General features: G+C 40.4%; 2 protein-coding genes across 2 annotated transcripts in view; one reads left to right on the top strand and one right to left on the bottom strand.

The window, feature by feature from the left end:
* The window catches only part of DKK3 (dickkopf WNT signaling pathway inhibitor 3), a 45,000-nt gene extending 40,793 nt beyond the window's left edge, over positions 1 to 4,207 (top strand). Inside the window, exons 5-7 of the mRNA XM_063094241.1 lie at positions 674 to 818; positions 1,837 to 1,993; positions 2,715 to 4,207. Of these exons, the coding sequence (XP_062950311.1) occupies positions 674 to 818; positions 1,837 to 1,993; positions 2,715 to 2,934 (522 nt within the window). The 3' untranslated portion in view covers positions 2,935 to 4,207. The remainder of the gene's footprint in view (positions 1 to 673; positions 819 to 1,836; positions 1,994 to 2,714) is intronic.
* Positions 4,208 to 8,583: 4,376 nt separating this feature from the next.
* The window catches only part of USP47 (ubiquitin specific peptidase 47), a 114,848-nt gene continuing 100,753 nt past the window's right edge, over positions 8,584 to 22,678 (bottom strand). Inside the window, exons 22-29 of the mRNA XM_063095906.1 lie at positions 19,415 to 19,590; positions 18,976 to 19,056; positions 17,457 to 17,572; positions 16,972 to 17,090; positions 14,696 to 14,826; positions 12,931 to 12,978; positions 12,711 to 12,841; positions 8,584 to 11,857 (exon numbers count right to left, since the gene is read on the bottom strand). Of these exons, the coding sequence (XP_062951976.1) occupies positions 11,683 to 11,857; positions 12,711 to 12,841; positions 12,931 to 12,978; positions 14,696 to 14,826; positions 16,972 to 17,090; positions 17,457 to 17,572; positions 18,976 to 19,056; positions 19,415 to 19,590 (977 nt within the window). The 3' untranslated portion in view covers positions 8,584 to 11,682. The remainder of the gene's footprint in view (positions 11,858 to 12,710; positions 12,842 to 12,930; positions 12,979 to 14,695; positions 14,827 to 16,971; positions 17,091 to 17,456; positions 17,573 to 18,975; positions 19,057 to 19,414; positions 19,591 to 22,678) is intronic.

The following is a 22,678-nucleotide window of genomic DNA, read 5'->3' as shown; positions in this document are numbered from 1 at the left end:
CAGATACTTGGGACAAACCCACATGGGCCCACAGACTTTCTACTGTCCTTTATTCTTGTTAAGACAGTAGCATGGCATGATAATATGTTTGGAAAATGAAGGGGTTCTGATTGCGTGGCCCGGCCCCATCCCTGGTGAGGGGGCCGCTGTCGTACCTTCCTGCCTGCCTCGCTCAGCACCACCGCCGCGCCTCTGCCCTCTCATCGCTGTTCTCAGTGGCTCCAGGCCCTCGCCCCCACGTGCCCTCCCAGCTCAGGCCTTAACTTAATCAGGGTTTCTGATGCTGCTGCCTGTATCTTGGGGCCTTGAGCTACCTGCCTTCCCGACCAAGGGACCTAATTAAAAGGGACAAAGGCACAAGCCCATGTATGGGGGAGCCACAAGGACACCCTACTGTCCTTTGCAAAATCCTAAGCTGGACAGAAAGACTCAGGTACGTGACTCCCCCTAGGTGGCCATTTTCCAGTGTCTGACCCTCACATCCTGCCAGTCAAGCTCCAGCATTCTCCGCCCTGACTTCCTCTAAAAGCCCCACCAACCTACGCCTTGGTCTCCTCGCTACAGTGGGAGGGTGTGGGTCAGCCCACCCATGGCATCTTCAGGCTGGGCCATCAGCCAGGCTCCCAGGTCTGTGAGCTGGCCAGGCTCTTAGTTCCTTCCCACCCCTCTGCAGCTCTGCACCCGGGACAGTGAGTGCTGTGAAGACCAGCTCTGTGTCTGGGGTCACTGTACCAAAACAGCCAACAGAGGCGGCAACGGAACCATCTGCGACAACCAGAGGGACTGCAAGCCTGGGCTGTGCTGTGCCTTCCAGAGAGGTGGGCGGGTTCCCCTCTGGGTGCAGGGGAAACCCTGTCCCAAGCTCCATCTGCCTGTGCCTCCAGGGGCCACGTCCATGTCTATGTCAACCGCACCTTTTCAGAGTCCTGCCTCCTGGGCAGACTCCTGAATGTCACTCAGTGTGTCCCAGCCTCTCAGCCTCTGCCTGGTGTGGGAGGACCATCACCCTTTCTTCCTTTCTTTTTTCTTTTTTCACCTGTTAATTCCCAGAAATTAAGTACCTTCAGGATGCAGGAGCCCAGGGCAGGAGCAGCACCCCAGATGGGTGGGATTCATGCACCCCTCCCCCATGCGCTTACTCTCCAGGCCCCGAAGGTAGCACCTGGCCCGGTCCTCCTCCAGGCAAACCGCCCCCTTCTCCTGCCATCTCCTTTCTTACTGCCCTCCCAGTGAGGTCTGCTCAGGCTCTCTCCGCTCCCACCAGTGCTTCGGAAAAATTCTCCTTAGCCACCTCCCCAGCCCCACTAGGGCTCCCGGTACCTGCTGCCTCAGTAGTTCTCCTAAGAGCAACTTTCTGGGTGTGGCTCCTCTGGGACCTGCAGTGGCTCTTGTCATCTCCCATTTTGTCAGACTCAGTCCCACGCACAAGGCCTCATCCAGCTCCAACATGCCCGTCCTCCTCTTCTGTCCACGACTCCTCAGCCCACTTGGGAATCTCACTGGCCCCACGTTTCCCCACTGAGCCATCCCCAGGCCGTGGTTGGTGCTGTGCATGGGGCTTGACTGCCTTTGTTCCATTCGTAATTTCTCCATATTTTCTGGCCCTCAAAACCCAGCCCACCTCTTCAGCAGTCCTCTGTAACTGCTTCTGCCCTCCCCGATCCTTCCCTCCCAGGCCTGTGCTGCTGCTCTGTGTCCTTTCCTTCGCTTCTTCCATCCTAACCCGCACTCTGGGGTTGAGGGTGGAAGGTGGGAGGCTGCATCCCCTTGCTCTGCTCCCTCCTCGTGGTGCCTGCCTGGTGCTGGGAATGCAGGGGTGACTCTGGCTGGTTCTAGGCCTGCTGTTCCCTGTGTGCACACCCTTGCCCGTGGAGGGCGAACTCTGCCATGACCCTGCCAGCCGCCTTCTGGACCTCATCACCTGGGAGCTGGAGCCTGATGGAGCTCTGGACAGATGCCCCTGTGCCAGTGGCCTCCTCTGCCAGCCCCACAGGTGAGGCCCCACGTACCCTTGCTGTGGGGGGTTGAGGGCGGATAAGGCACCATCCAGGGGGGCCTGCTCCTGCCTGGGAGAGATGCAGATTCAGTTCAGGGTAGGATTCACTTGAGAAGTGCTTGGGTCATGAAGATGGAAGGGTCTAATCAGCAGTCAGGTCATGGATCTGGGGCTCTATCTGGATGGCGGCTGAAACTTTGTAAGGGGATGACTCAGGGAGAGGAGCCAGGGGCTGAGGAGGGAGCCCAGGCCCATCACGTGAAGGACAAGCAGAGAAAATGGTGCTGGTAGAGAGGTAGGAGAGAGATCAGGAGTGTGCCCCCAGGTGGAAGACGCCACCAGTGGTGGCAGAGGCTGCTGAGCCTGTGAGCTCAGGGCTCAGACATGGCCAGCTTCTCAGTGTGCATCTTCCTGTCCTCACAGCAGCCTCTGCTGAGCCTTCTTTCTCTGCAGAAGCAGGGTGCTGGGCAGGCCAAACTCCCCTCCTTGTCACCACAGAGGCCCGGAGCTCCCCACATGGGCAGCAGCTATGTGGCAATTGGACTACACCACTGTCAGGCTGCCTCCTGCCTACAGGCAGGCCCAGATAGACAGGAGACTTAGAGGGCATGATGTTGCTGTCAACTCTTATACCCAGAGTCCTGGGGCCTGTCCCCCGGGATGTTGAGCCTCATGCCTAGGCTTTGCCCCCCTGAGCCACAGCCCAGTCTTTCTCCAGCCACAGCCTGGTGTATGTGTGCAAACCGGCTTTTGTTGGAGGCCGTGACCAAGACGGGGAGAGCCTGCTGCCCAGAGAGGCCCCTGACACCTACATGGACGGCGGCTTCATGGAGGAGGTGCGCCAGGAGCTGGAGAACCTGGAGAGGAGCCTGGCCGAGGAGCTGGCGCTTGGGGAGCCCATCGCCACCGCTGAGCTGCTGGGAGGGGACGAGATTTAGATCCAGACCTGTGTGCGGGTAGATGTGCAATAGAAAGAGCTAATTTATTTCCCAGGTGTTCCTCTAGGTGTGCACTGCCCAGGCTTTTGTCCATGTCCTCTCCCCAGTAAATTCCCCCTCTGGCATGACAAAGCGAGGTGCTGTGCATTTGTCCGACTGCCCCCCGCTGCACTCCACAGGTCACAGTTGTGGGGCTTGGGAAGACAGGGTGTTTGTGGATGGGGAGGGTGGGACCGAGTTGCTAAGCTTGGTCCAAGTCACTGGCCTCTTTGCCCCTGCTGGTTGGCAGCTGGTACATCTTGTTCTACATCGTTTTGAGAATTGTTTGAGGGGAGGGAATGGGAAAGGATGTGGAGACTGCCATGGTGGAGACTTGGAGAAATGTGAAGAGTGCCCTGCTTTGCAAACATCAACCTGGCAAAAATGCAGCAAATGAGTTTTTCATGCAGTTCTTTCCACAGGCACAGGCAAGCTGTGCCTTCAGCTGCTGCAGATGAAATGTTCTGGTCATCCGCGTTACGTGAGTTCACCCATTTAGCGGTGTGCTCAGCTCCTACCTCTGTGCCGGGGCAGCATCTTTCTATCCGTGATCTATTCACTTCCTCACCACAGCCTAGCAGGGGGGTGTTGTTCTCCTTGTCTGTCCAGGATCTAGAGTTTCAGAGACTGCAAGCTACTTGCCCAAGTCACACGGCTAGTGAAGACCAGAGCAGGTTTTACCCAGTGTGACTCCAAGCCCAGTGCTTTCCTCACTACCCCACACCAGCCCCACCAGTGCCACCAAAAGTACCTCCCAAAAGGAGTGTGAATGGGATTTTTCTTCTTTTGAGGTATATCTGGAATTAAGGTCAGACTAGCTCCATTGTCTCTCCGAGATTAAACTTCTACTGGTAGAAATAGCAGTGTCCTCACCAGTGTGGGGTGGCCAGTATTCTAGTGGAGACAAATGGTAGTGACACTGTCCCCCTTTGGCAGTTGCATTAGTAACTTTGAAGGTACATGATTGGAGCATAGTATAGAAGTTAACTTGCAGAAACAGCACCTAGGTACTTGTAGGGCCAGGATTATAAATGAAATTTGCAAAATCACTTAGCAGCAACTAAAGACCATTATCAACCACATGGAGAAAATCAAAGCAAGCAGGGCTCTATGAAATATGGTTGTAATATCCAAACTGAGAAGACTGAACTGTATGCCGTTCCACAAATGATATTTTCAGGTGCCATGGACTGTTTCCATTGTGAATCTAGAGTTATTAAATTTTAAAGTTGCACACGATTGTATAAGCATGCTTTCTTTGAGTTTTAAATTATGTATAAACACATATGTTGCATTTAGAAATCAAGCATAAATCACTTCAAGTACTCTTCTGTAGTTCTTGGACTTCTTTTTTCCCTTTGACTTTGAATAAATATAAAATGCTTTCAGCCAGAAAAAATAAAATAGAAATGACCTGTATAGTGAAAAAAGATTTCTTCCATAGAAGTAAATTTTCCAGACAACTGAAGCACACCTCTTTTAGCATCAAAATATTTTAGAAATCTTAACCATTTGGGGCTGGGAATTAGTCTGAGGAGTGTAAATGCTTCACTGTCTTCTGGAAGATCAAATGGAATATATATATAACCTTTTCTTGGGAGCCTTATTTAATCAAATGCAGTTCTGGGCTGCAATACAAGATCTTCAGGGACTGTAATAATAAAGCTACTATGTGTATATATCTAGGTGATCTGGGTGGTAGGGACCGTATTAGGCAGTCTACCTATATCAGCTCATTTAATCTTTAATTGAACTCAGGTGCATTTTTAATTAATTGAATTCAGGACCATTTTCTTCACTTAACAGATGAATAAATGGAGGCACAAAAAGATTAAGGGCTAGAGGTAGAAGTCAAACAAAAACGGCTTCTAGTACAGTATGTCCAGGTATACTCATTATTGTAAGATCAAATATGGGACTGTTCTCTGCTCAAAGTGGAGAATCATCAGGACCACTCTGCACCCTCACAGATATGTATGGAGAGACTGCTCAGTCCCACATGCTGTGATAGGCTCTGGCAGTGCCAAGTTGACCCAGATAGGGTCCCTACCCTGAAGGCATCACAGTCTAATGAGGGAGATACAGCTAAACAACAGAACAAAAGCAGTCAGCTCGATATTGGGACAGAGTGTTGTGGGAGCCTCGATGGAGCACCTGGCTTGGGAGAGCTGGCATGGGAACTGGCTTTCGAAAATGATAGTAGTTTATCAGGTAGCCAGAGGGAATAGGAAAGGGCATTCTGGGCTATGGGCAGGTGGAGGGGTGCCATATAGAGGGAACTGTGAGTGATTTGCAGTGGCTGGGAGGCAAGGTAAGCTCGAGGAAGTGTCTGGAGAAGAAGCTGAAAATTATTTCATTCAACAAAAAAATTTCTTGAGCACCTTTCGTATATAAGGTGACAGAAAGTCAGCGGTGAATAAGATAAAACTAGGTCCTTCCCTCATGTAGGTCATATGCAGGTATGTTATCCTGCTCTCTGTTGTCATCATAACCACAAAAATTTAAGAATGTGAGAGGTTTGGGAAAATGCTTAGCTGAAATGCACACCTAGCAAAACTGGGGCATCTACTTCACTCACGATTCTAAATAAAATGTGGTAAGAGTTGGGTGGGGTGTGGCACTTCAGCCTCACTCCCTGCTCGTCTACCTGGTCCAGAGTTGCTTCCTGAAGCCAGGCAGATCAGTTCGGGGACTCTAGGGATGGCCACATGACCCAGATATGGCAGAGGAAGTGTAAGGAGAAGGCTGCAAAGAGTTTCTGGGAAGGACTTTTTTCCCCCAAACTGACAGAAAGAAAGTGGCAAACAAGAGGAGAGTCCGTGCTGTCCATCCCCCTCCCTTGTTTCCTGCCTTTGAGGACAGGTGTTTGGAGATGGCCTTTGGCTCTGAGCAGCCTGGTGATCACATGATCGACAGGGCTGCATTACTCTCCGGAGGCTCTTGGGAGAATCCATTTCCTTGCCGTTTTTAAGCCTCTAAAAGTCGCTCCTATTCCTTGGCTCGTGGCTCCTTCATCTTCAAAGCCAGCAATAATGGGTCTATCCTTCTCAAGTGCCATCTCTCTGGTTCTTGGCACCTGGGAAAGTTTCTCTGCTTGTAAGGACTCGTGATTAGAGTGGGCCCACTCGAATAATCCGGAATAATCTTCCCATGTCAAGGTCCTTAACCTTATTCATATATGCAAAGCCTCTTTTGCCATGTAAAGTAAATATTCACAGGATCCACAGGACATGGACATCTTTGGGGGGTCATTATTCTGCCTACCACAGGTTAAGACACTGATTGCGTTCTTGATATGGAGGAGGAGACCAACCCCAGTCTCAGCCATCTCTGGATGCCTTTTTAAGTAAACCACCAACATTATAAACCTGCTGTTAGCCTTTCTATTTGAAGCCAAAAGCATTCCTAATGCACATGGGCTATTTGCATCATGAACACTAGCCAGAAAGAGAACAAAGCCCTACTGGCCTGGTTCTTTGGCTGTGGACACCAGCAGTTGGGAGAAAGGGATGCAGGGCAGAAGGACAAATGCTCAAGAGGGAGTGAGGGGTCCTGCTGTGGTGAAGGGAGAGGGCAGGACGAGAACAGGGGCATTAAATATTCCTATGGTCCGTGCAGCATCTCCAGATAGTCAAGAGATGCCGACTAGTTACTTTGAGATTACTTTTTGCTAGCTAGGCTGGGTTTCCAAATTCAGAGGGCCAACAGCTGTGGCACTAGGCACCTTCATGCAGGGCTTGCTGAGAGCTGCCACTTCAGCAGCAGCAGCAGCAGCATGACAACTGCCATATATAAGGAAGACTAGACGGGTACAAAATCCCCTTTGGGGAGACTGCAGTGTTTGGGAAACAGATTATTTCCCTCTCTGACGTAGACTAGATTTATTCCCCTGGCTGAATCCTCTGAGTGGAACTTTGAGAGAAACACCCTTAAATTCTGTATGTGCGCCAGTGACAGCTCAAAGGGGAGGTTGGGGGAACTTTGCAGCACATGCTGACTTGCCACCAACCCACCATAGGAGGAGCATCCGGACAAGCTCGGCTTGTTGGAGCAGCCAGGCAGAGAGGGGAAAGGTCGACATCTTTGAGCCCAGTGGTTTCTGAGAGGCAAAGACGACGGATTCTGACAGCACCCACATCCCCAGAGATAGGGGCGCGGAAGAAAGAGGAAGACTTGGTGGGGACCAGTGCAGCATGGGATAGAGGTACACACTTCAGTGGAATGTCTTGCCAGCAGGAGGTTGGCCAAAGATGGAGTCAAATTACATAAGGGGCCATCAGTGCTGTTTGGAATTGAGTCCTTTGCTGATAGGACTGGCAGGATATCTACCTGCAGGTCTAAAAGAGTTAACAGTGACCAGGTGAAAGGAGACAGTAAGCTCACCACCAACAGGTGGCTGCTCATGGAATGCTTGTCTTTTCTTCCTCTTCCTTACTTTTCCCACCTCAGTAGAGCAGGTGCAGGAAAAGCAGGTGGGGAGCTTGAGAGACTGACCACAAACACCCTCCTTCCCATTCCCAGCAAGCAGCAGCACATCTGGGGAGGGGGGTCGGAGAGGAGCTTTGAATGAACGGATTAAAACTTCAGAATCAGGTTCTCTTAACAATGCAAAATGACTTAAGGGTTATAGGATTGCCCTGAGAGCTTGATGAGTGCCCACTTTCCACAGGGAAACTGCATTCGACAGAACACAATTGGCCCAGTTATTGGACAAATTGTATATTTGTATCTCCACAAGTTGATACTCTTTAAATGGGTTAAACATTATAAAAGAGGTTGAAAACAGTGTGACTGTATTGGGGGGTGGGGGGGAGGAAACAGGGAGCATAGAAAGCAGAAGGAAAGGGGAGTTTGGTCCTGATCTTAAGGGAAGATTATAGGGTCCACTAATAATTCCTGGCCTGATGACTTCCCAGGCTCTAACCAATCAAGACCAACTTGTACAGATGAGCTGGTGACGGGGTGGAAGGAGGCAGTGCTGTCCTGGGAAGGGGCAGAGAATTCCTCGCCACTTTTTTGCCCCCCTCCCCTGCTGGACCCCTGCTGATTGCCGCATTCTTTTCTAAATAATTGCATGTGCTTCAATGCATTCTTAAGTTTGTCCAGTATTGAAAGCCAAAGTGTGAAAATTAACACTACATATACCTAAACATTTACGGCCTCCCTCTTCCTCATGTGAACTACACGGAAGGGGCAGCTTCTGATGTCATGTACACTAAACCCAGGTGGCTACAAGCTTTACTTGCATCATGAACTCCTTCAAAAACCTGATAAAAACTGCTTTACTAGCCTCGTAGAAAATTGCACATACACACAATTTTGCATTTGATTTCAGGACTTATGGTCTTTTTTATAAGGCTTTTGATTACTAGTGACCACAATATTGATTTGTTTTTCAAAAATTACACAGAATTGTTCAGATGGAATAGTTTTATTTAGCAAACAAAAAACTTGCTAATTCAGAGTATCTTCTATTCCATGTACGGTACTCTAGACTACAGTTTGCAAGTCATAAATGCAAAAGAGTTGGTTGGGGCCTTGATGCTGAACAAAGGGACAAAATCCAGAGGGAGAACTACAGTATCCAATTGAAAAGGAAATACTAGCGAATGAACCAGAATAAAAGATTTTATTGTATTCCATACATTCACAGGTCACTTCCAGACTTAGTAACAACACTGCAATGCTGTGATGCTATGCACTCATTTAGCTTAGACCATGGTCTAAGTCTGCAGCTCTCTCCTGCTCTCTTGGCTTACTGATGTACCATAATACCATTCCTAACAGTGGGGCCTGGAACCAATGGCTATTTCATTTTATCATTTTCTAGCTGGGGCATAGGTTCAGTCCCTCTTCTCACATTTTTAAACTCCTTTCCATTCCATTACAAATGAGAACACCAAACACTCTAGTGTTGGACTCCTTCACACCCTATTTTTATCATGACTACTGTCCCTTACATACACTTCCGCAGTTTGAGAAGTGGACCTTCATCTAGCAAATTTCTGTATAGACCAGCTAAACATGACATGGTTCAGAAACCATGTCCAGTCATAGCTTTGGCTGCTTTGGCTGGAATGCTCTTCTTGCCTTGAGCACCTGCTTCAGAAATACAGGTACTTGGTTCTCACAGAGTATGCGTGGTTGACACAAACTCATCTGCCCCATGGTAAAAGCTCTTCAAACCTTTGCATGACCTGTGGGGAGCAGGGTCACAATTTATTGCATGTGGCCTGCCTCAGCCTCAGGAGATTAGCGATCACCAGGCTCCACTGCTCCTGGGTTCAGGGCACTTGATCCAGAGTCAGTCAGTGCCTCTTGGCTTAGAGATGTCCACTTGATTCTCTAAAGCTGAGGGAGGCTGAAGCACGTTAGTCTCCCTCAGGTAAATTACTGTTCCTGTCTTTACAAATTCACTTTGAAAAGTTCACCACCTCCTTTACTGAAATGTAATAATTTCAACAAAGTGCAACTTATGTTTTCACTTTATCAGGCACTGAAAAGCAAGAAGTTTTTAATTTTTCTTTTCTATAACGAAATATATTTTCTCTACTCTTGGTATTTGTAATATGCCTGCAATTAAAAGCAGCAATTAAATACAAAACGAACAAACAAAACTTTACTAGCCCTGTAGAAAATTATACATACACACAAGTTCTGAGCAGAAGGCACAGACTGAGGAGCAGGTATAAGAAGTTTACCATTTACTCTTAACACTAAACCAAACCAAATCAAACCCCAAAGCCCATTTTGTTTACAAGTCTGCCTCCACTGACAGCAGTTCTTAAAAGCAGAAACCCTATTTATTAACCCCTGTATCCCAAGCAAGCAGGCCTGTATCAAGACCAAACAGCTGTCCTTTTACATCAGAAAACCCAAACGATCTGAAAGACAATTCATCACAAATTCTTCCCATTTTCCTCAGAGAACACTACCAATTCCACTAATGCAAACTCAGAACATTACTTCTACCAAATTTAGCTGAATGCTACACAGCTTACATGGAATAAAAATTAGCCAGAAAAATACCTTAGAAAAGATTTGTTTTTCCTTGTGGATTCCGAGACTTTTAAGACATTATGGAATTCTCAGCCATTATATTCAAACTGCAAAGCCAACATCTGTGAATACTATTTTCTAATTATCTTTCTTAAAAGGAAAAAACGGTAAAAATCTGATTTTAAAATATTGGCAGAATCCCCCAAGTTGGATGTTAACATCTTTTCATGTCTCTTATGAGACCTTTACTGTAAATATATCTTATCATAGACATGAGATAATTATTCAATATACATTACAAAATGTTATATTTAAAGATGACAAATCTATTTTTAACCAAGATCCTTCATCCACAAAAGTTTAATAACTAAAATAACACAACAGCATGAACAAATGTTTTATTGGCCATGTTCATTGTTGTAAACAGAATCTGGCATGAAAAAGTTTTACCAAAACTTTTTTATTGATTTTTATAAATTAGATGGTATTTCAAAATTTATGTAGAATTATGTTCATTGAATAGTTTTATTTAGCAAAGCAAAAACTTGCTGATTCTAGTAGACTTTGCAATGAAATCATGTTGACTGCATCAGTCCGTACCATGACCTGACCTTACTAGCAAGTTTATTCAATATGATGGTAAGATGTTTCCCCAAAGTTAAACTACATGTAACTACTAAATGAATCTAAAAATTAAAATGGGTCTTACAAGCATCCTAGAAGATTCAAACTTGAAGTAAATCTTCAAAATAAACGTACTAAGAGAAAAATAATTGAAGCCGCTGAACAGAAAAACCTCATTAACAAGGGCAAATACAATCCTATGGGAGCCAGCACTGAGGAACCTCACTGAGGATTACATTTACATAGATTGCTATACTTCTCAATGTACATAAATGTACATAATGAATGATATGCGAAAAGAATAACCATGGTAAATAGTTGAACTGCAATTATGATAACTCAATAGGATCAATTTTATTTACATGCTGAATGAACGAGTGAAACATATTCTCTACATCCATAACTTAAGTACAATCAGTTATAATTACAATATTGCAGCGATTTGAGCTGCCACCTGCTGGGAGCAGTCTAAGGGAAAATGTTTTGATGTTCTGGAATAATGTTCTCAATACTTTGCAAAAAATGAAATAAAATAAAAACACAATTTCACAATTCTTTACCGGGTTACGCTGGTTCTAAGAATTTCTTCAGCTCCTATTTTTGCTGCTTTCCAAGAGTCAACACGTTGCATTTACTTCTGAATTGTCAATGAGGTAATGTGTGTATCAGTGAAATAAACAGAAAATTCATTCATTCATGGCCTTTGCACAGCTTTTATTATTAAGCTATGAGCATCCTGTTTGAGGCTAGTTTTACTAGCGGCTATGTGCACATCTGTCCAAAATAAAAGAATTTTTCTCATTCCCCTTACCCCTTTTCTAGAAGCAGGTTTTGCTTTTTGTTTTTAAATTTTTTTGCACATCCCTTTTCACTTTACAGTACATTTGACTATAGTGCACAACATGATTCCAAGTTAAAACAGTGGCCCATTGGGCACTAAGCTTCTGATTGGTGATGGGCAGTCCAATCAGTGCTGGTGTCACTGGGTTACCCCAACCATGTCTGGCCATAATGGCACTACACAGTAGTAGTGAACCATCTAATTAAAACCAAAAATCCCCCAGGGAAAATGCTATACTAGCAGAGTCAGTCTTGAGTCAGATCTTTATTTGGTGCTCCATCCAGATATATTTTTAGTGCTTTCTCTTTACGAGGTGAGTACGTTACACGATGTCCAGTCTTCTGGAGTCGACTGCTTTCTTTTTTCATCAGTTCATTTCTTTGCTCATCTGTCAACTCCATTAATTCTTCTGTTTTATCCCTATATTTAAAATATTAATTACATATCAGACCAGTATAGCCATTTGCCTCTATTAATTTATGCTCGAATGCTATGATGCTGCTCAGCAAGATAATGAAATCTAATTGTCATTGGTTAGGTTATATAATCTCATATACTAGGATGTCCAGATTCCTAGCATGTTTATCATTAACACATTGCTCACTTCTAAATATGGCATAAAATAATTTCCATGTTATTATTAGTAGTATTAATAGCTATCATTTATTGAATACCTATTTATAACAGGCACCGTGCTAGTTATTTTAACTACAATAGCTCTAATTCTCCTAAAATCCTGCAAGGTAGACATCATTGTGGTCATTTTATAGATGAGAAGCTAGGGAAATAACAAAGCTAGATTTGAACCCACATCTGCCAGGCTCCAATTACTATTCCTTTTCCTCTATCTCTGTCCTGTCTAACATAGTAGCCACTAGCCACATGTGACTATTCAGCACTTGAAATATGCCTGGTCCACATTGAGATGTGTTGAAAGGGTAACATACATACAATATTTCTATGACAGTACAATAAATAGAATGTAAAATTTCTCATAAATGATTTTTTTATATTGATGACATGTTATAATGATAATATTTTGAATGTATTAGATTAAAATTATTTTACTAAAATTAATTTCATGTTTCTTTTTACTGTTTTTAATGTTGCTACTAGGAAGCTTCAAATTATAATGTATGGCTCTCACTGTATTTCTACTGGTTAGTGCTGTTCTATATCATAACAACAGTAAAGATATTTATGGGAAACAAGATATTTACGCATACCAGAAATGTTTTATCCCTAGAAGCAACAAAAACACTGTTAATCTTACCTATAAAATATGACTGCACCATCATCACAGATGTAAAGAGGCCAGACATTCAGGGTAGAAACTTTAGGATTCCAGTCCAAGTCCTGATGAATATCAAGGACAGAAATATCACAGGGAAAAGTTCCTCTACCCTAAGGAGAAAAGAATGAATAAATAAATCATGCCATCAGCCATGTTTATTATGTGCTAATAGACAGATGCAAGCATTCTCAGGCTTTACCTTGGCAAATTCAATATCTTCCAAAGGAATCCCACTGATTTCACTAAGCTGTAAAAGAAAACATGCATATGAATGAGTTCACTGAAAAAATCAATTTGCTTAGAAATTATTTTCCTTTTTTTCCACAAACAGAAATAGCTTGATTTATATATATATATATATGCATATATGTGTTTGACATAAAAAAATTAGAAGAAAAAGCAGAAAGTGGAATTCTCTCCTCTGGCCACCCTACAAATACCATGTGCCAGAAATATCAAGTTATTATATTCCTTCCAGACTTTTTCCTGTGCATATACAAACTACATTTATATATATTTAAAATACATAAAATTACATTGATATCTCTATATAATAATTTTATATAGCCTATATAAGAGGATAGGACACAGAGTAATTTCATGCTCTTCAACACTGGAGAATATACCATTTTATCTCCTACTGATGGACATTTAGGCTGTTTTCAATTTTTCCCAGTTATAATGCTATACTGCATATCTCCATGAATATCCTTGCCTATTTCTGCAAATACTTCTATAGATCAAATTACTAGATGTAAATGTGCATACCTGAAATGTTAACAAACAGTGCCAAATTAGCTGAAAAAGTTACTATCAATTTATACATAAAAGTGTATGATATTGCCTGTTTCCCCCAAACCTTGGTGACTCTAGGTATTTTTTTGACATTCTAAATCTTCACCAATTTAAGAAGTAAAAAATAATGTTATTGTTTTAATAATTTGTATTTCTTCTTGTATGAAATGCCTGTTCATGTTCTTTGCCTATTTTAAAATTAGATTGTTCATCTTTTTCTTATTAAGATAGTAGCTCCTTATGAATTATGGACATCATGTTTCATATATGTTTCAAATAATTTTTTCCCCTTTTCTTGTCTTTAGCTTTGTTTATGGGTTGTTTTTAAATACTTTTTTTGGCTGTACAGAAGACTTAAGCTTTCATGTGGTCTTACTTTTTGGCTTCTGGTATTATGTTTACAAATATCTTTCTCCAGGATTATGAAAATATTTTTAATATTTAATATTTTAAATATTTTCATCTGTTACATTTGTCATTTTTTAATGTAAATTTAATATGTTTAGAATTTATTTTTGTGTTTGGTGTGAAGTATGGAAATAAATATTTGTCAAAATGCACATTGTGCTAGTACCATTGATGGAATAATACATCCTTTCCCCAGAGATCCTAGGAGTTCTCAACTTAAAATACAAAAATGCAAAACAGATCTTTATCTGGATTCTCCATTTAATTTTACTTAATTTGGTTTTTTAGACATACAGCAATTTACTCTAGCATTTCTAATTAATCTTTTTTTTTTTTTTTTTTTTTTTTTTAAAAAGATGACCGGTAAGGGGATCTCAACCCTTGGCTTGGTGTTGTCAGCACCACGCTCAGCCAGGTGAGCTAACCGGCCATCCCTATATGGGATCCGAACCCATGGCCTTGGTGTTATCAGCACCGCACTCTCCCGAGTGAGCCACGGGCCAGCCCCTCTAATTAATCTTAATAACGATGACAAAGTTCATACAAGTAACAGAAAGTGACGGTCTACTTCCAGATGGCCAGGAGCCAAAGTAGCTTTTCAAAGCATCAGGAACCCTTAAAAACAACCAGAGTGTGGCACAAGATGTGACAGAGACCAAGACAGCTTGCTGTATCAGTATTTGGTACTCTTTTTCTAGGCTGTCTCCTATGCAACATAGGGAAAAATGTATATTAGCTCATTTTATTTACAATGAACTTACCTTCTCTCGCAATTCATCAACACTACTGCTTTCCAACACAACCTCCTGGAAGGGATCCAACTTCATCTCTGAAGGCCTCCACCGTCTTGACAAAACTGCAAGCTGTGACATGGACTTCATCTTCTCTACCCCTAAGAATATGCAAGATTAGGCCATTGCTATTTTCTCCAAAGGTTCATAATTTGACTTTTCCCATAGTGCCTGACTGAACAAAAATATTCACTTCAAGTGTTATTCTTAAAAAGTGAGCACAAAAGAAACCACTTATCCCAAGGAGTTTTTAGGAGTAAAATATTCACTTTCTTCCCTCCAGTCTCAGAAGACAATTGCTCTCTTTCATAAGCTGTCCTTCAGCCAGTACTCCTAATTCCACTCCCTCCTGACTCCTGCTGGACATTGCTTTACCAATTACTTTCTTCTCTGCATCTCCAATCTTTGCTTCACTTTTGGCTATACCCAGTCTAAAATCATAATCAAATCATCTTTACTTTTTCCTCTTTTTTCATTCAAACTGTCATTTACTCTTTTTATTTACTCCCAAATTTAGTGATTCTTCAGAATCCAGCACAATTGTCACTTTTCCCTCTGTTGTACACAAGAGCAACTTCTACTGACTCAGTCCCTTAGTACCTATCATTTTGAAATGATGGGTTTGCAGTTCTGTCTCTTCCACAGACTGTATGCATCTGGAGGACAAACCTGGTTCTTATTCATTTTTGTAGCACCAGGAATTAGCAGTGTCTGGCAAATTACAGGTCAATAAATGCTTCTCGGATTTAATCACATGACTTCTTACTCAACTATTTTGATGCTAAAATATACTGAAATGATACTGATGCAGGCACCCAGTATCCAACACTATTTTCTGGCTAATACATACTCAGTCCTTTCTTCCAAGGTGACTTCTATGTCCTTAATGATCTCTTCTTGGCTTATCCAGACACAGCAATTATTCTCTAAGACCCCAGATACTCAGAGAGGGAAATCACACACCACAGTAGATGGTATCCTGGCTGTTTCTTACCTCCCCAGTTAACTTGTCAATTAATTGGAATTTCAACCATTTAAATTTAAACCAATCAGACTTGAAGTTGCCTAAATAGGTGAGGTGTTATTGAGCCCTCTAAAAACTAGCATACTCTTGTATCAAAATATCCAGAATTGATATTTTAATTTCTATAGGAAAAAAAGGAAAATTAAAATCTTCCTAAGCAACAGCAAAAAAAAAAGAAAAAGAAAAAGAAAAAACGAAAAAAAAGAAAAAAAAGAATATAGAACTGGTTGTCTACATTTATGTGACTGTCCAAAAGCCAACTTTTACCCCATTTTCTCTTCCATAAAACAGTGCTTTCAATGTACCAGTGTTGATAATGAAAACTCAGAGGTGTGACAAATACAAGTTCTCTTCTAGGCCAATGCTATGTATGGGTTGAATTGTGACATCCCCCACCCCAACATAGACACATGTTGAAGTCCTAATTCCTAGCATCTCAGGATGTGACCTTATTTGAAAATAGGGTCTTCACAGTGGTAATCAAGTTAAATTTGAACAGACAAGCCCACAGGGAGAACACCATATGAAGATGAAGGCAGAGATTGTGGTGATGCATGTACAAGCCAAGCATCGGCTAAGATGGCCCAAAACACCAGAAGAGAAAAGAGGAGCATGGAACAGATTCTCTCTTATGTCCCTCAGAAGGACCAACACCTTGCTCTCAGACTTCCAGCCTCCAGAACTGTGTGACAATACATTTCTATTGTTTAAGCCACCCAGACTGTGGTACTTTGCAATGGCAGCCTAGTAAACTAATACAGTAATTATTCTAAAAATCTCTCATAAATTACCAGTACCACAACCTCAATAAAAAATAAGACATAATGAAAAAAGAAACTAAATAACAATAGGTAAAAAAAAATTAGCAGAATTTTCTTAAAATTCAACTTTAAAATTGCAATCCCCCTGTAAGGGGGAATTAATATTCTGAAAATCAGAGAAAAAAAGAAATATTTAAAAGGCAAATGAGACCCAGAGAAAGAGATGTTTTCTCAAAATTAACCTAAACAGTTACATCATGATTTAGCAGAAGAAAATAAAACTCTCAGGCATGGAATGTGGGTAGGAATCACATCCATCCACAGTAATGACATCTCTATGTTTAATATAATACAAAAATACTATATTGTGTATTAGATCCCTGGTAACTCATTATTTGATTAAAAACTATAGGCTTCTATTAATTTTAGAATATATATCCCCAGAAAAATACTGATAATACCATCAAGAACTTCAAGGAAAACCTCCCAGTTGCTGGAAATATTAATATCCTCTTCATAAATATGATAATCCAAAAAGACAGTGCCAGGATTCTTCCACGTTTTTTTCCTTAGACGAAACCTACAAATGTGATAAGACATTTAAAACTACTATAATATCAAATTCTTAACTTAAAAAAATCGATATTAATTTGACACCAAGGACAAATAAACTATGTTCAAATACAAAAGTCAAATGGTTACTCACTGAAATTTGGGGTAAATGTAAAGAAACGCTCCCAGTACGTCAAATGTAATATCCTCCAGAGGAAATTAAAAAACAATTTGAAAACTCTTGCTTAGACCTATTAAACTACCCTACAGTACTAAAATTCGGAATAGTACAGGAATTTTTAATTGTTCTAGTTTTAGAAACTCCCATCAGTCCATATCAATTGACCACACAGTGTTTCTTCAAATTTCTGATGACACTGTAATTGTACTTTACCTGTCAATACTGAGCTCCAAACCACACTGCTCCCTGAGTTGAGGAATTAATTCCTCTTTTGATTGCCGTACAGTCATTCCTTTAGCAAACACAGCATCCAGCAGAAACTTGCATGGCTAGGAATGTAAACATAAGCAATTAGAGCTTGAATTACACATTAAAATAGCATTACCATGATATTTTATTTGCACTTTATTGTATGATAATTAAAGGCCTTGATTTAGAAGTCTGTCTTCTTAGTTTCAAATCCTAGCTTCACTACTTACTAGCTCAGCTATCTTGGGCAAGTTTATGCAACATCTCTGTGCCTCAGTTTTCTCATCTGTAAACTGGGCTCAGAGAATCTTCCTCATTGAGTCACTGTGAAGATTAAATAGGATAATGAATTCATATTTCCCTTCTTGTAATAAAATGACCACAGTTTTAAAGTAAAAAGAACTACTCTTTTAGACTAGAATAAGGGAAATGCACACTAATTCTCCAAATACATTAATTGTCTCAAATGAGATATGGTATCCACAAGCCCCAAACTCAGAAGAAACATATAAGTCAAAATTACTGTAATGGGTCACATACAAAGGTACTTCAAAAAGTTCATGGAAAAATAGAATTGAAAGATACATGAATCTTTCCATGAATATTTTGAAGTACCCTTGTAGAAGAGATATAAAGGGTGCCCAATAAAATATCTGTTGAACAAATAAAGGCATTTTATGAAAAATTTCTGTTTTTCATATTTGTGTAAGTCCCCAATAAGATGTTATAAACATCCTGAAAATAGGGTCTTTGCCTTATTCTTTAGGGTATTTGCTACAAGTCCTGTACATCACAAGAACTAAAATATTTTACTGATTACTGCCTAAAAAAACAGCCTGTTTGGATCCTTAATCCTGGCCAAGATACTTAACTTTCCTGTGCCTCAGTTTCTTCATCTATAGAATGGGAATAATAAACGGTACTTATTTCACAGAGTTAACGATGAGGATTAAATGAATTAATATTTGCAAGTACTTAGAGCATAGAGTAAACACTATATAAATGCTTGTTAGGTGCTAAAATGACTCTCTGAAAACAAAAAGTACATATAGACTCCATAGGTCAACTACTATCCACTTGTAGCATATGATTGTTCCCAGAAAGCCAGCACAAACAAATCTCTTTTTAAAAGCAGGAAAATTTCACCCCACTCCAGCACTCACAGCACCACTTTAGAGAAGGGGGATGACAAACCAATGGCCTGAGGGCCAAATTGACCACTGCCTGTTTTTGTAGATGAAGTTTTATTGGGACATAGCCACTCCCACTGGTTTATGGATTGTCTGTGGCTGTTTTTGTGCTATAATGACAGAATTCACTAGTTGCAACAGAGACAGTATGGCCTGCAAAACTATTTTTAGAAAAAATTTGCTGACCCCTGCTTTAGAGAAATAAAAAGAAATGACTAGTAATAAAATCTGCATTGTATGTTTTTAATAACTATAAAAAGTAACCTTATATTGCTCTTAAATGTATTACTTACCTCTTGCTCGTTGACTAAAAGCTGGTACACTTTAACTCTGTATTCTCCTTTTTTAAGTGCTCTCCCCAGCCTAATTGTAATCTATGAAGTAAAAACATTTTTTTACATGTACTGTCTCAACAAAATAAACAACCCTTGTTTAGTTTTGTTTTCCAGAATTCTGTAGATTATGGGCTCTTTAAGAACAGGTATATCTTTTATCTCTGAAGTCCCAGCTCCTAGAACAGTAACTGACACACAGTCAACATTTAACAAATGTTTGTTAGATGAATTAAAAAAAACAAAAACAAAAAACCCTAAATAACCACTAAACATTAAACATTAAAGAAAAATGACTCTTTTAGGGTGTCCACTTAACCTTACATGGAAGAACTGCAAGATGTTCTCAAATCTATCATTTAAAACAGACTCTAATTATTCAAAGATTATTTTAATCAACCTTATTGTCATCTGAAAATGATGAAAGTGTCTCATTCAGTCGGACGCTCTCAAACTCTTGATTGCTGGCATACACTCGAAAGACCTTGAAGTGAGAGGACAAAACTCCAACAAAGGGCTCTAAATGTTGTTTGAAAGCTGCCAGAGTAATTCTTTTATCAACATGCACCATCAACCCTAAGCACAAAAATAAAACAAAGCAAAATAGGAAAAATGTAAAAGAAACCTCTCTGAGTATAAATAAAACAGATCATATATTTTATTATACTGTAAGCAGGAAAAAGTATCACTTTTCAAAAGTTAGACTTTTAGCTAATATACTATACTAAATGGACAAAAAACATGGACTCTGGGATATAATAGGTATAATCTGACAAGTTTAAATGTTCTGATATATTTAAGTGCTTATTTATTTATTTAGGTCACTGAATTCAAAACCAAACTTCCAGGAATTTAAAAAATATATATACATTTATAATTCGACACAGTAATAGTGTAGGCCAAGTTCCAACCCTGCCTACTCTGCTTACTCACTAGCTGTGAGACATGGAACAAGTCACCAGCCCCCTGTACCTCCACTACTTCATTTTAAAAATGGAGATAATCATAGTACCTACCTCACAATGTTGCAGTGTGAATACAATGAGATAATACATTCATCATGCTTTTAGCACAGTACCAGAAATATAGTAATTGCCCACAAAACTGTTAATAACATTTCTATTCTGGAATTTCTACTAGAAAAAAATTTCAAAACTAGCATACTAAGATGTCTGTTTTATCATGTGGCTAGACTGTGACAGGAACTGTATCTAAATAGATCAGAAACTCCTACTTCCCAAGATGTCTGTTTTATCATGTGGCTAGACTGTGACAGGAACTGTATCTAAATGGATCAGAAACTCCTACTTCCCCCAGGCTTAAATTTTAGCTCTCTTGGCATGCTAACGGTATTATTTTTAATGAGATTTATTTTTCTAATGCTTATTATTTTAATCTTTTGACCCTTATTTTGTAAGTCGCTCAAGAGGATACTTCTGGAATGCTTCTATTTACCCTTCATGTTCTAGCAAAAAGCAAAACTTAATTTAGTTGTTTCTTTCTCTTGCAATAAGATAGTGCAGGAATACAGGAGCCATGATGGCTCAGGCCCATGGTCCCTCTACAGTCCTAAGGCTCCATCTATGGTAGGTCTTATTTTTCCACGAAATCTACATCAAAGGTAAAGAATGAAACCCTAAAACACTTCTGGTTTACATTCTCAGTTCATTCCAACTCTTGGGTTGATAAATTTTTCTGAGTGGATTTTTCAAATAAATTCATGTTCACTGACTGTTCTCCTGGTTATAAAATATATGTTCATTACAGAAAATAAGACATGTACAAATTAGAAGAAAATATAGAGGGTGATGAACTTTGTTTACTATATACCTTTTGAAGCAGCATTTAATTTGTTTAAAATGTCAATTTCTAAGCTTTAAGGAGTGCTTCTAAATGTTAACAATCCAGCTTCTGGCAAATGAGCCTCTCTGTATGCTATCCAGCAAGGTACTAAATTTCTTGAGAAGGGTGTAATGAAAAAATCACCTGACTAGAAATCAGAAGCCTATGGCTGGATTTCATTTTATCACTGTAGTTTGATAAATGGCTGTAGGTAGATCATTCAATCTCTCTGAGCCTTAATTTTCCCGTGGGATCATAACACCAGTCTCACAGATTGTTATTATGACAAACATAGTAAATTCTAAAGCATTACTCAAATACAAGCTATTATTGATATTTTGGTTTCTCTCCTAACCTCTAGTAGTGTTGTCACAGGAAGACACAAATGTTTGCTGGTTACTAATATAGTCTAATATAGTGATTAAGACTAAGTGGTTCTGGAGTTCAATGGCCTGTCCTGAATGAATTCCTGGCTCCTCTTTGTATATTACATTTGTGATTGACTTCTTAACTTCAATTACCTTTACTATAAAATGGAGAGAATAGTATTTATATCTCACTATGTGTTTGTGGGTCAATACATGTAAAATACTTAGCATAGCCTTGGCAAAGAATGTTAGCTTAATTTATTGGCTATAATTACTCTATAGTTTTAGAGATTACATTATTATTTTCCCTGACAACCTCTTCAGACTGTCTTTAGGGTTTTTCTTTTTCTTTCCTTTCTCTTATTTATTTCTTGAATGAGATGGTAATCAAAATGGTACAAAGACTTTTCAGTGCAAATGCACTACCAATTTTATTGTATTACCTTGGCCTTCCTGTTTTATACCCAAGTGCCTACAAACTACAACTAGGTCACACTAGGACAATATTTTCAGAGAATGTCTACAATTACTCTCTGGAACAATTCCTGGATAATAACTAATGGATTAAAGGCCATCATTTTAAGTAAAGCTTGATTATTACTTAAATGAACTGCCTAAACTGTACATTGTATGTCACCCCTCAGATTACAAATTCTTTGTTTACCTATTATACCTTGCAATTTCATCACCCTGAAGAACCTGGATTATTGCTCATCATGCTTCCCAAACCTACTTTCAGATCACTGAGGAACTGCAACGAACCAGTCTTAGTACAGACTCCTGAAAAACCTAGCTACTGGCTATCATCCCTACTCCCCTATCTCTAAACCAATTCTCTAAACATGAAAAGGGATTTTCCAGAGTTTTCACTTTTTCTTTTCAAACAAGCCTTATGTATGGCCTCTGAATATCTAAACAAACTGTAGTAATGGTTTCTCTTCATCACCATGTTTACTATTTCAATAAATACTAGTAAATTAGCCTACTATGTATTTCCAAAAAGGTAAAAATGGCCAGCAATCTCCTTTTTAAAATTTTTATTAACTATTCTAAGATGGAAATGAGAACAAACTATAATTCTACGTATTCCCACTGAATTCATCCTAAGTTTTAGGCTATTATCCAATCAATTTTTTAGCACATCATTCTAAAACCACTTAAAAGAATTTCAAACCGTTTCCTAAAGAGTAGCTACTTTTAATGCCCTTGACAGGTTGAGTATGGTTAAAAAAAGCACAGTAGCTATTGGCTATTTTTCCTTTTCTATGAAGTAAGGAAAGTAAGGAACAGTGGTAGCCAGCAGCTATGGAGTGGTGTGTTACAATCAGAATACCCGAGTCTGATCCTAGCAGTGAGACCTACTTGCTGTGTGATCTCAGGCAAATTACTTAAACCATTTGAGCCAGTTTCTTCATCAGTGACAAGTGCCTAAAATCATTTTTGCACAGCTATTA

The sequence above is a fragment of the Cynocephalus volans genome, chromosome 4, assembly GCF_027409185.1.
Source record: "Cynocephalus volans isolate mCynVol1 chromosome 4, mCynVol1.pri, whole genome shotgun sequence".
NCBI lineage: Eukaryota > Metazoa > Chordata > Mammalia > Dermoptera > Cynocephalidae > Cynocephalus > Cynocephalus volans.
This window is presented reverse-complemented; position numbering and strand designations above follow the sequence as displayed.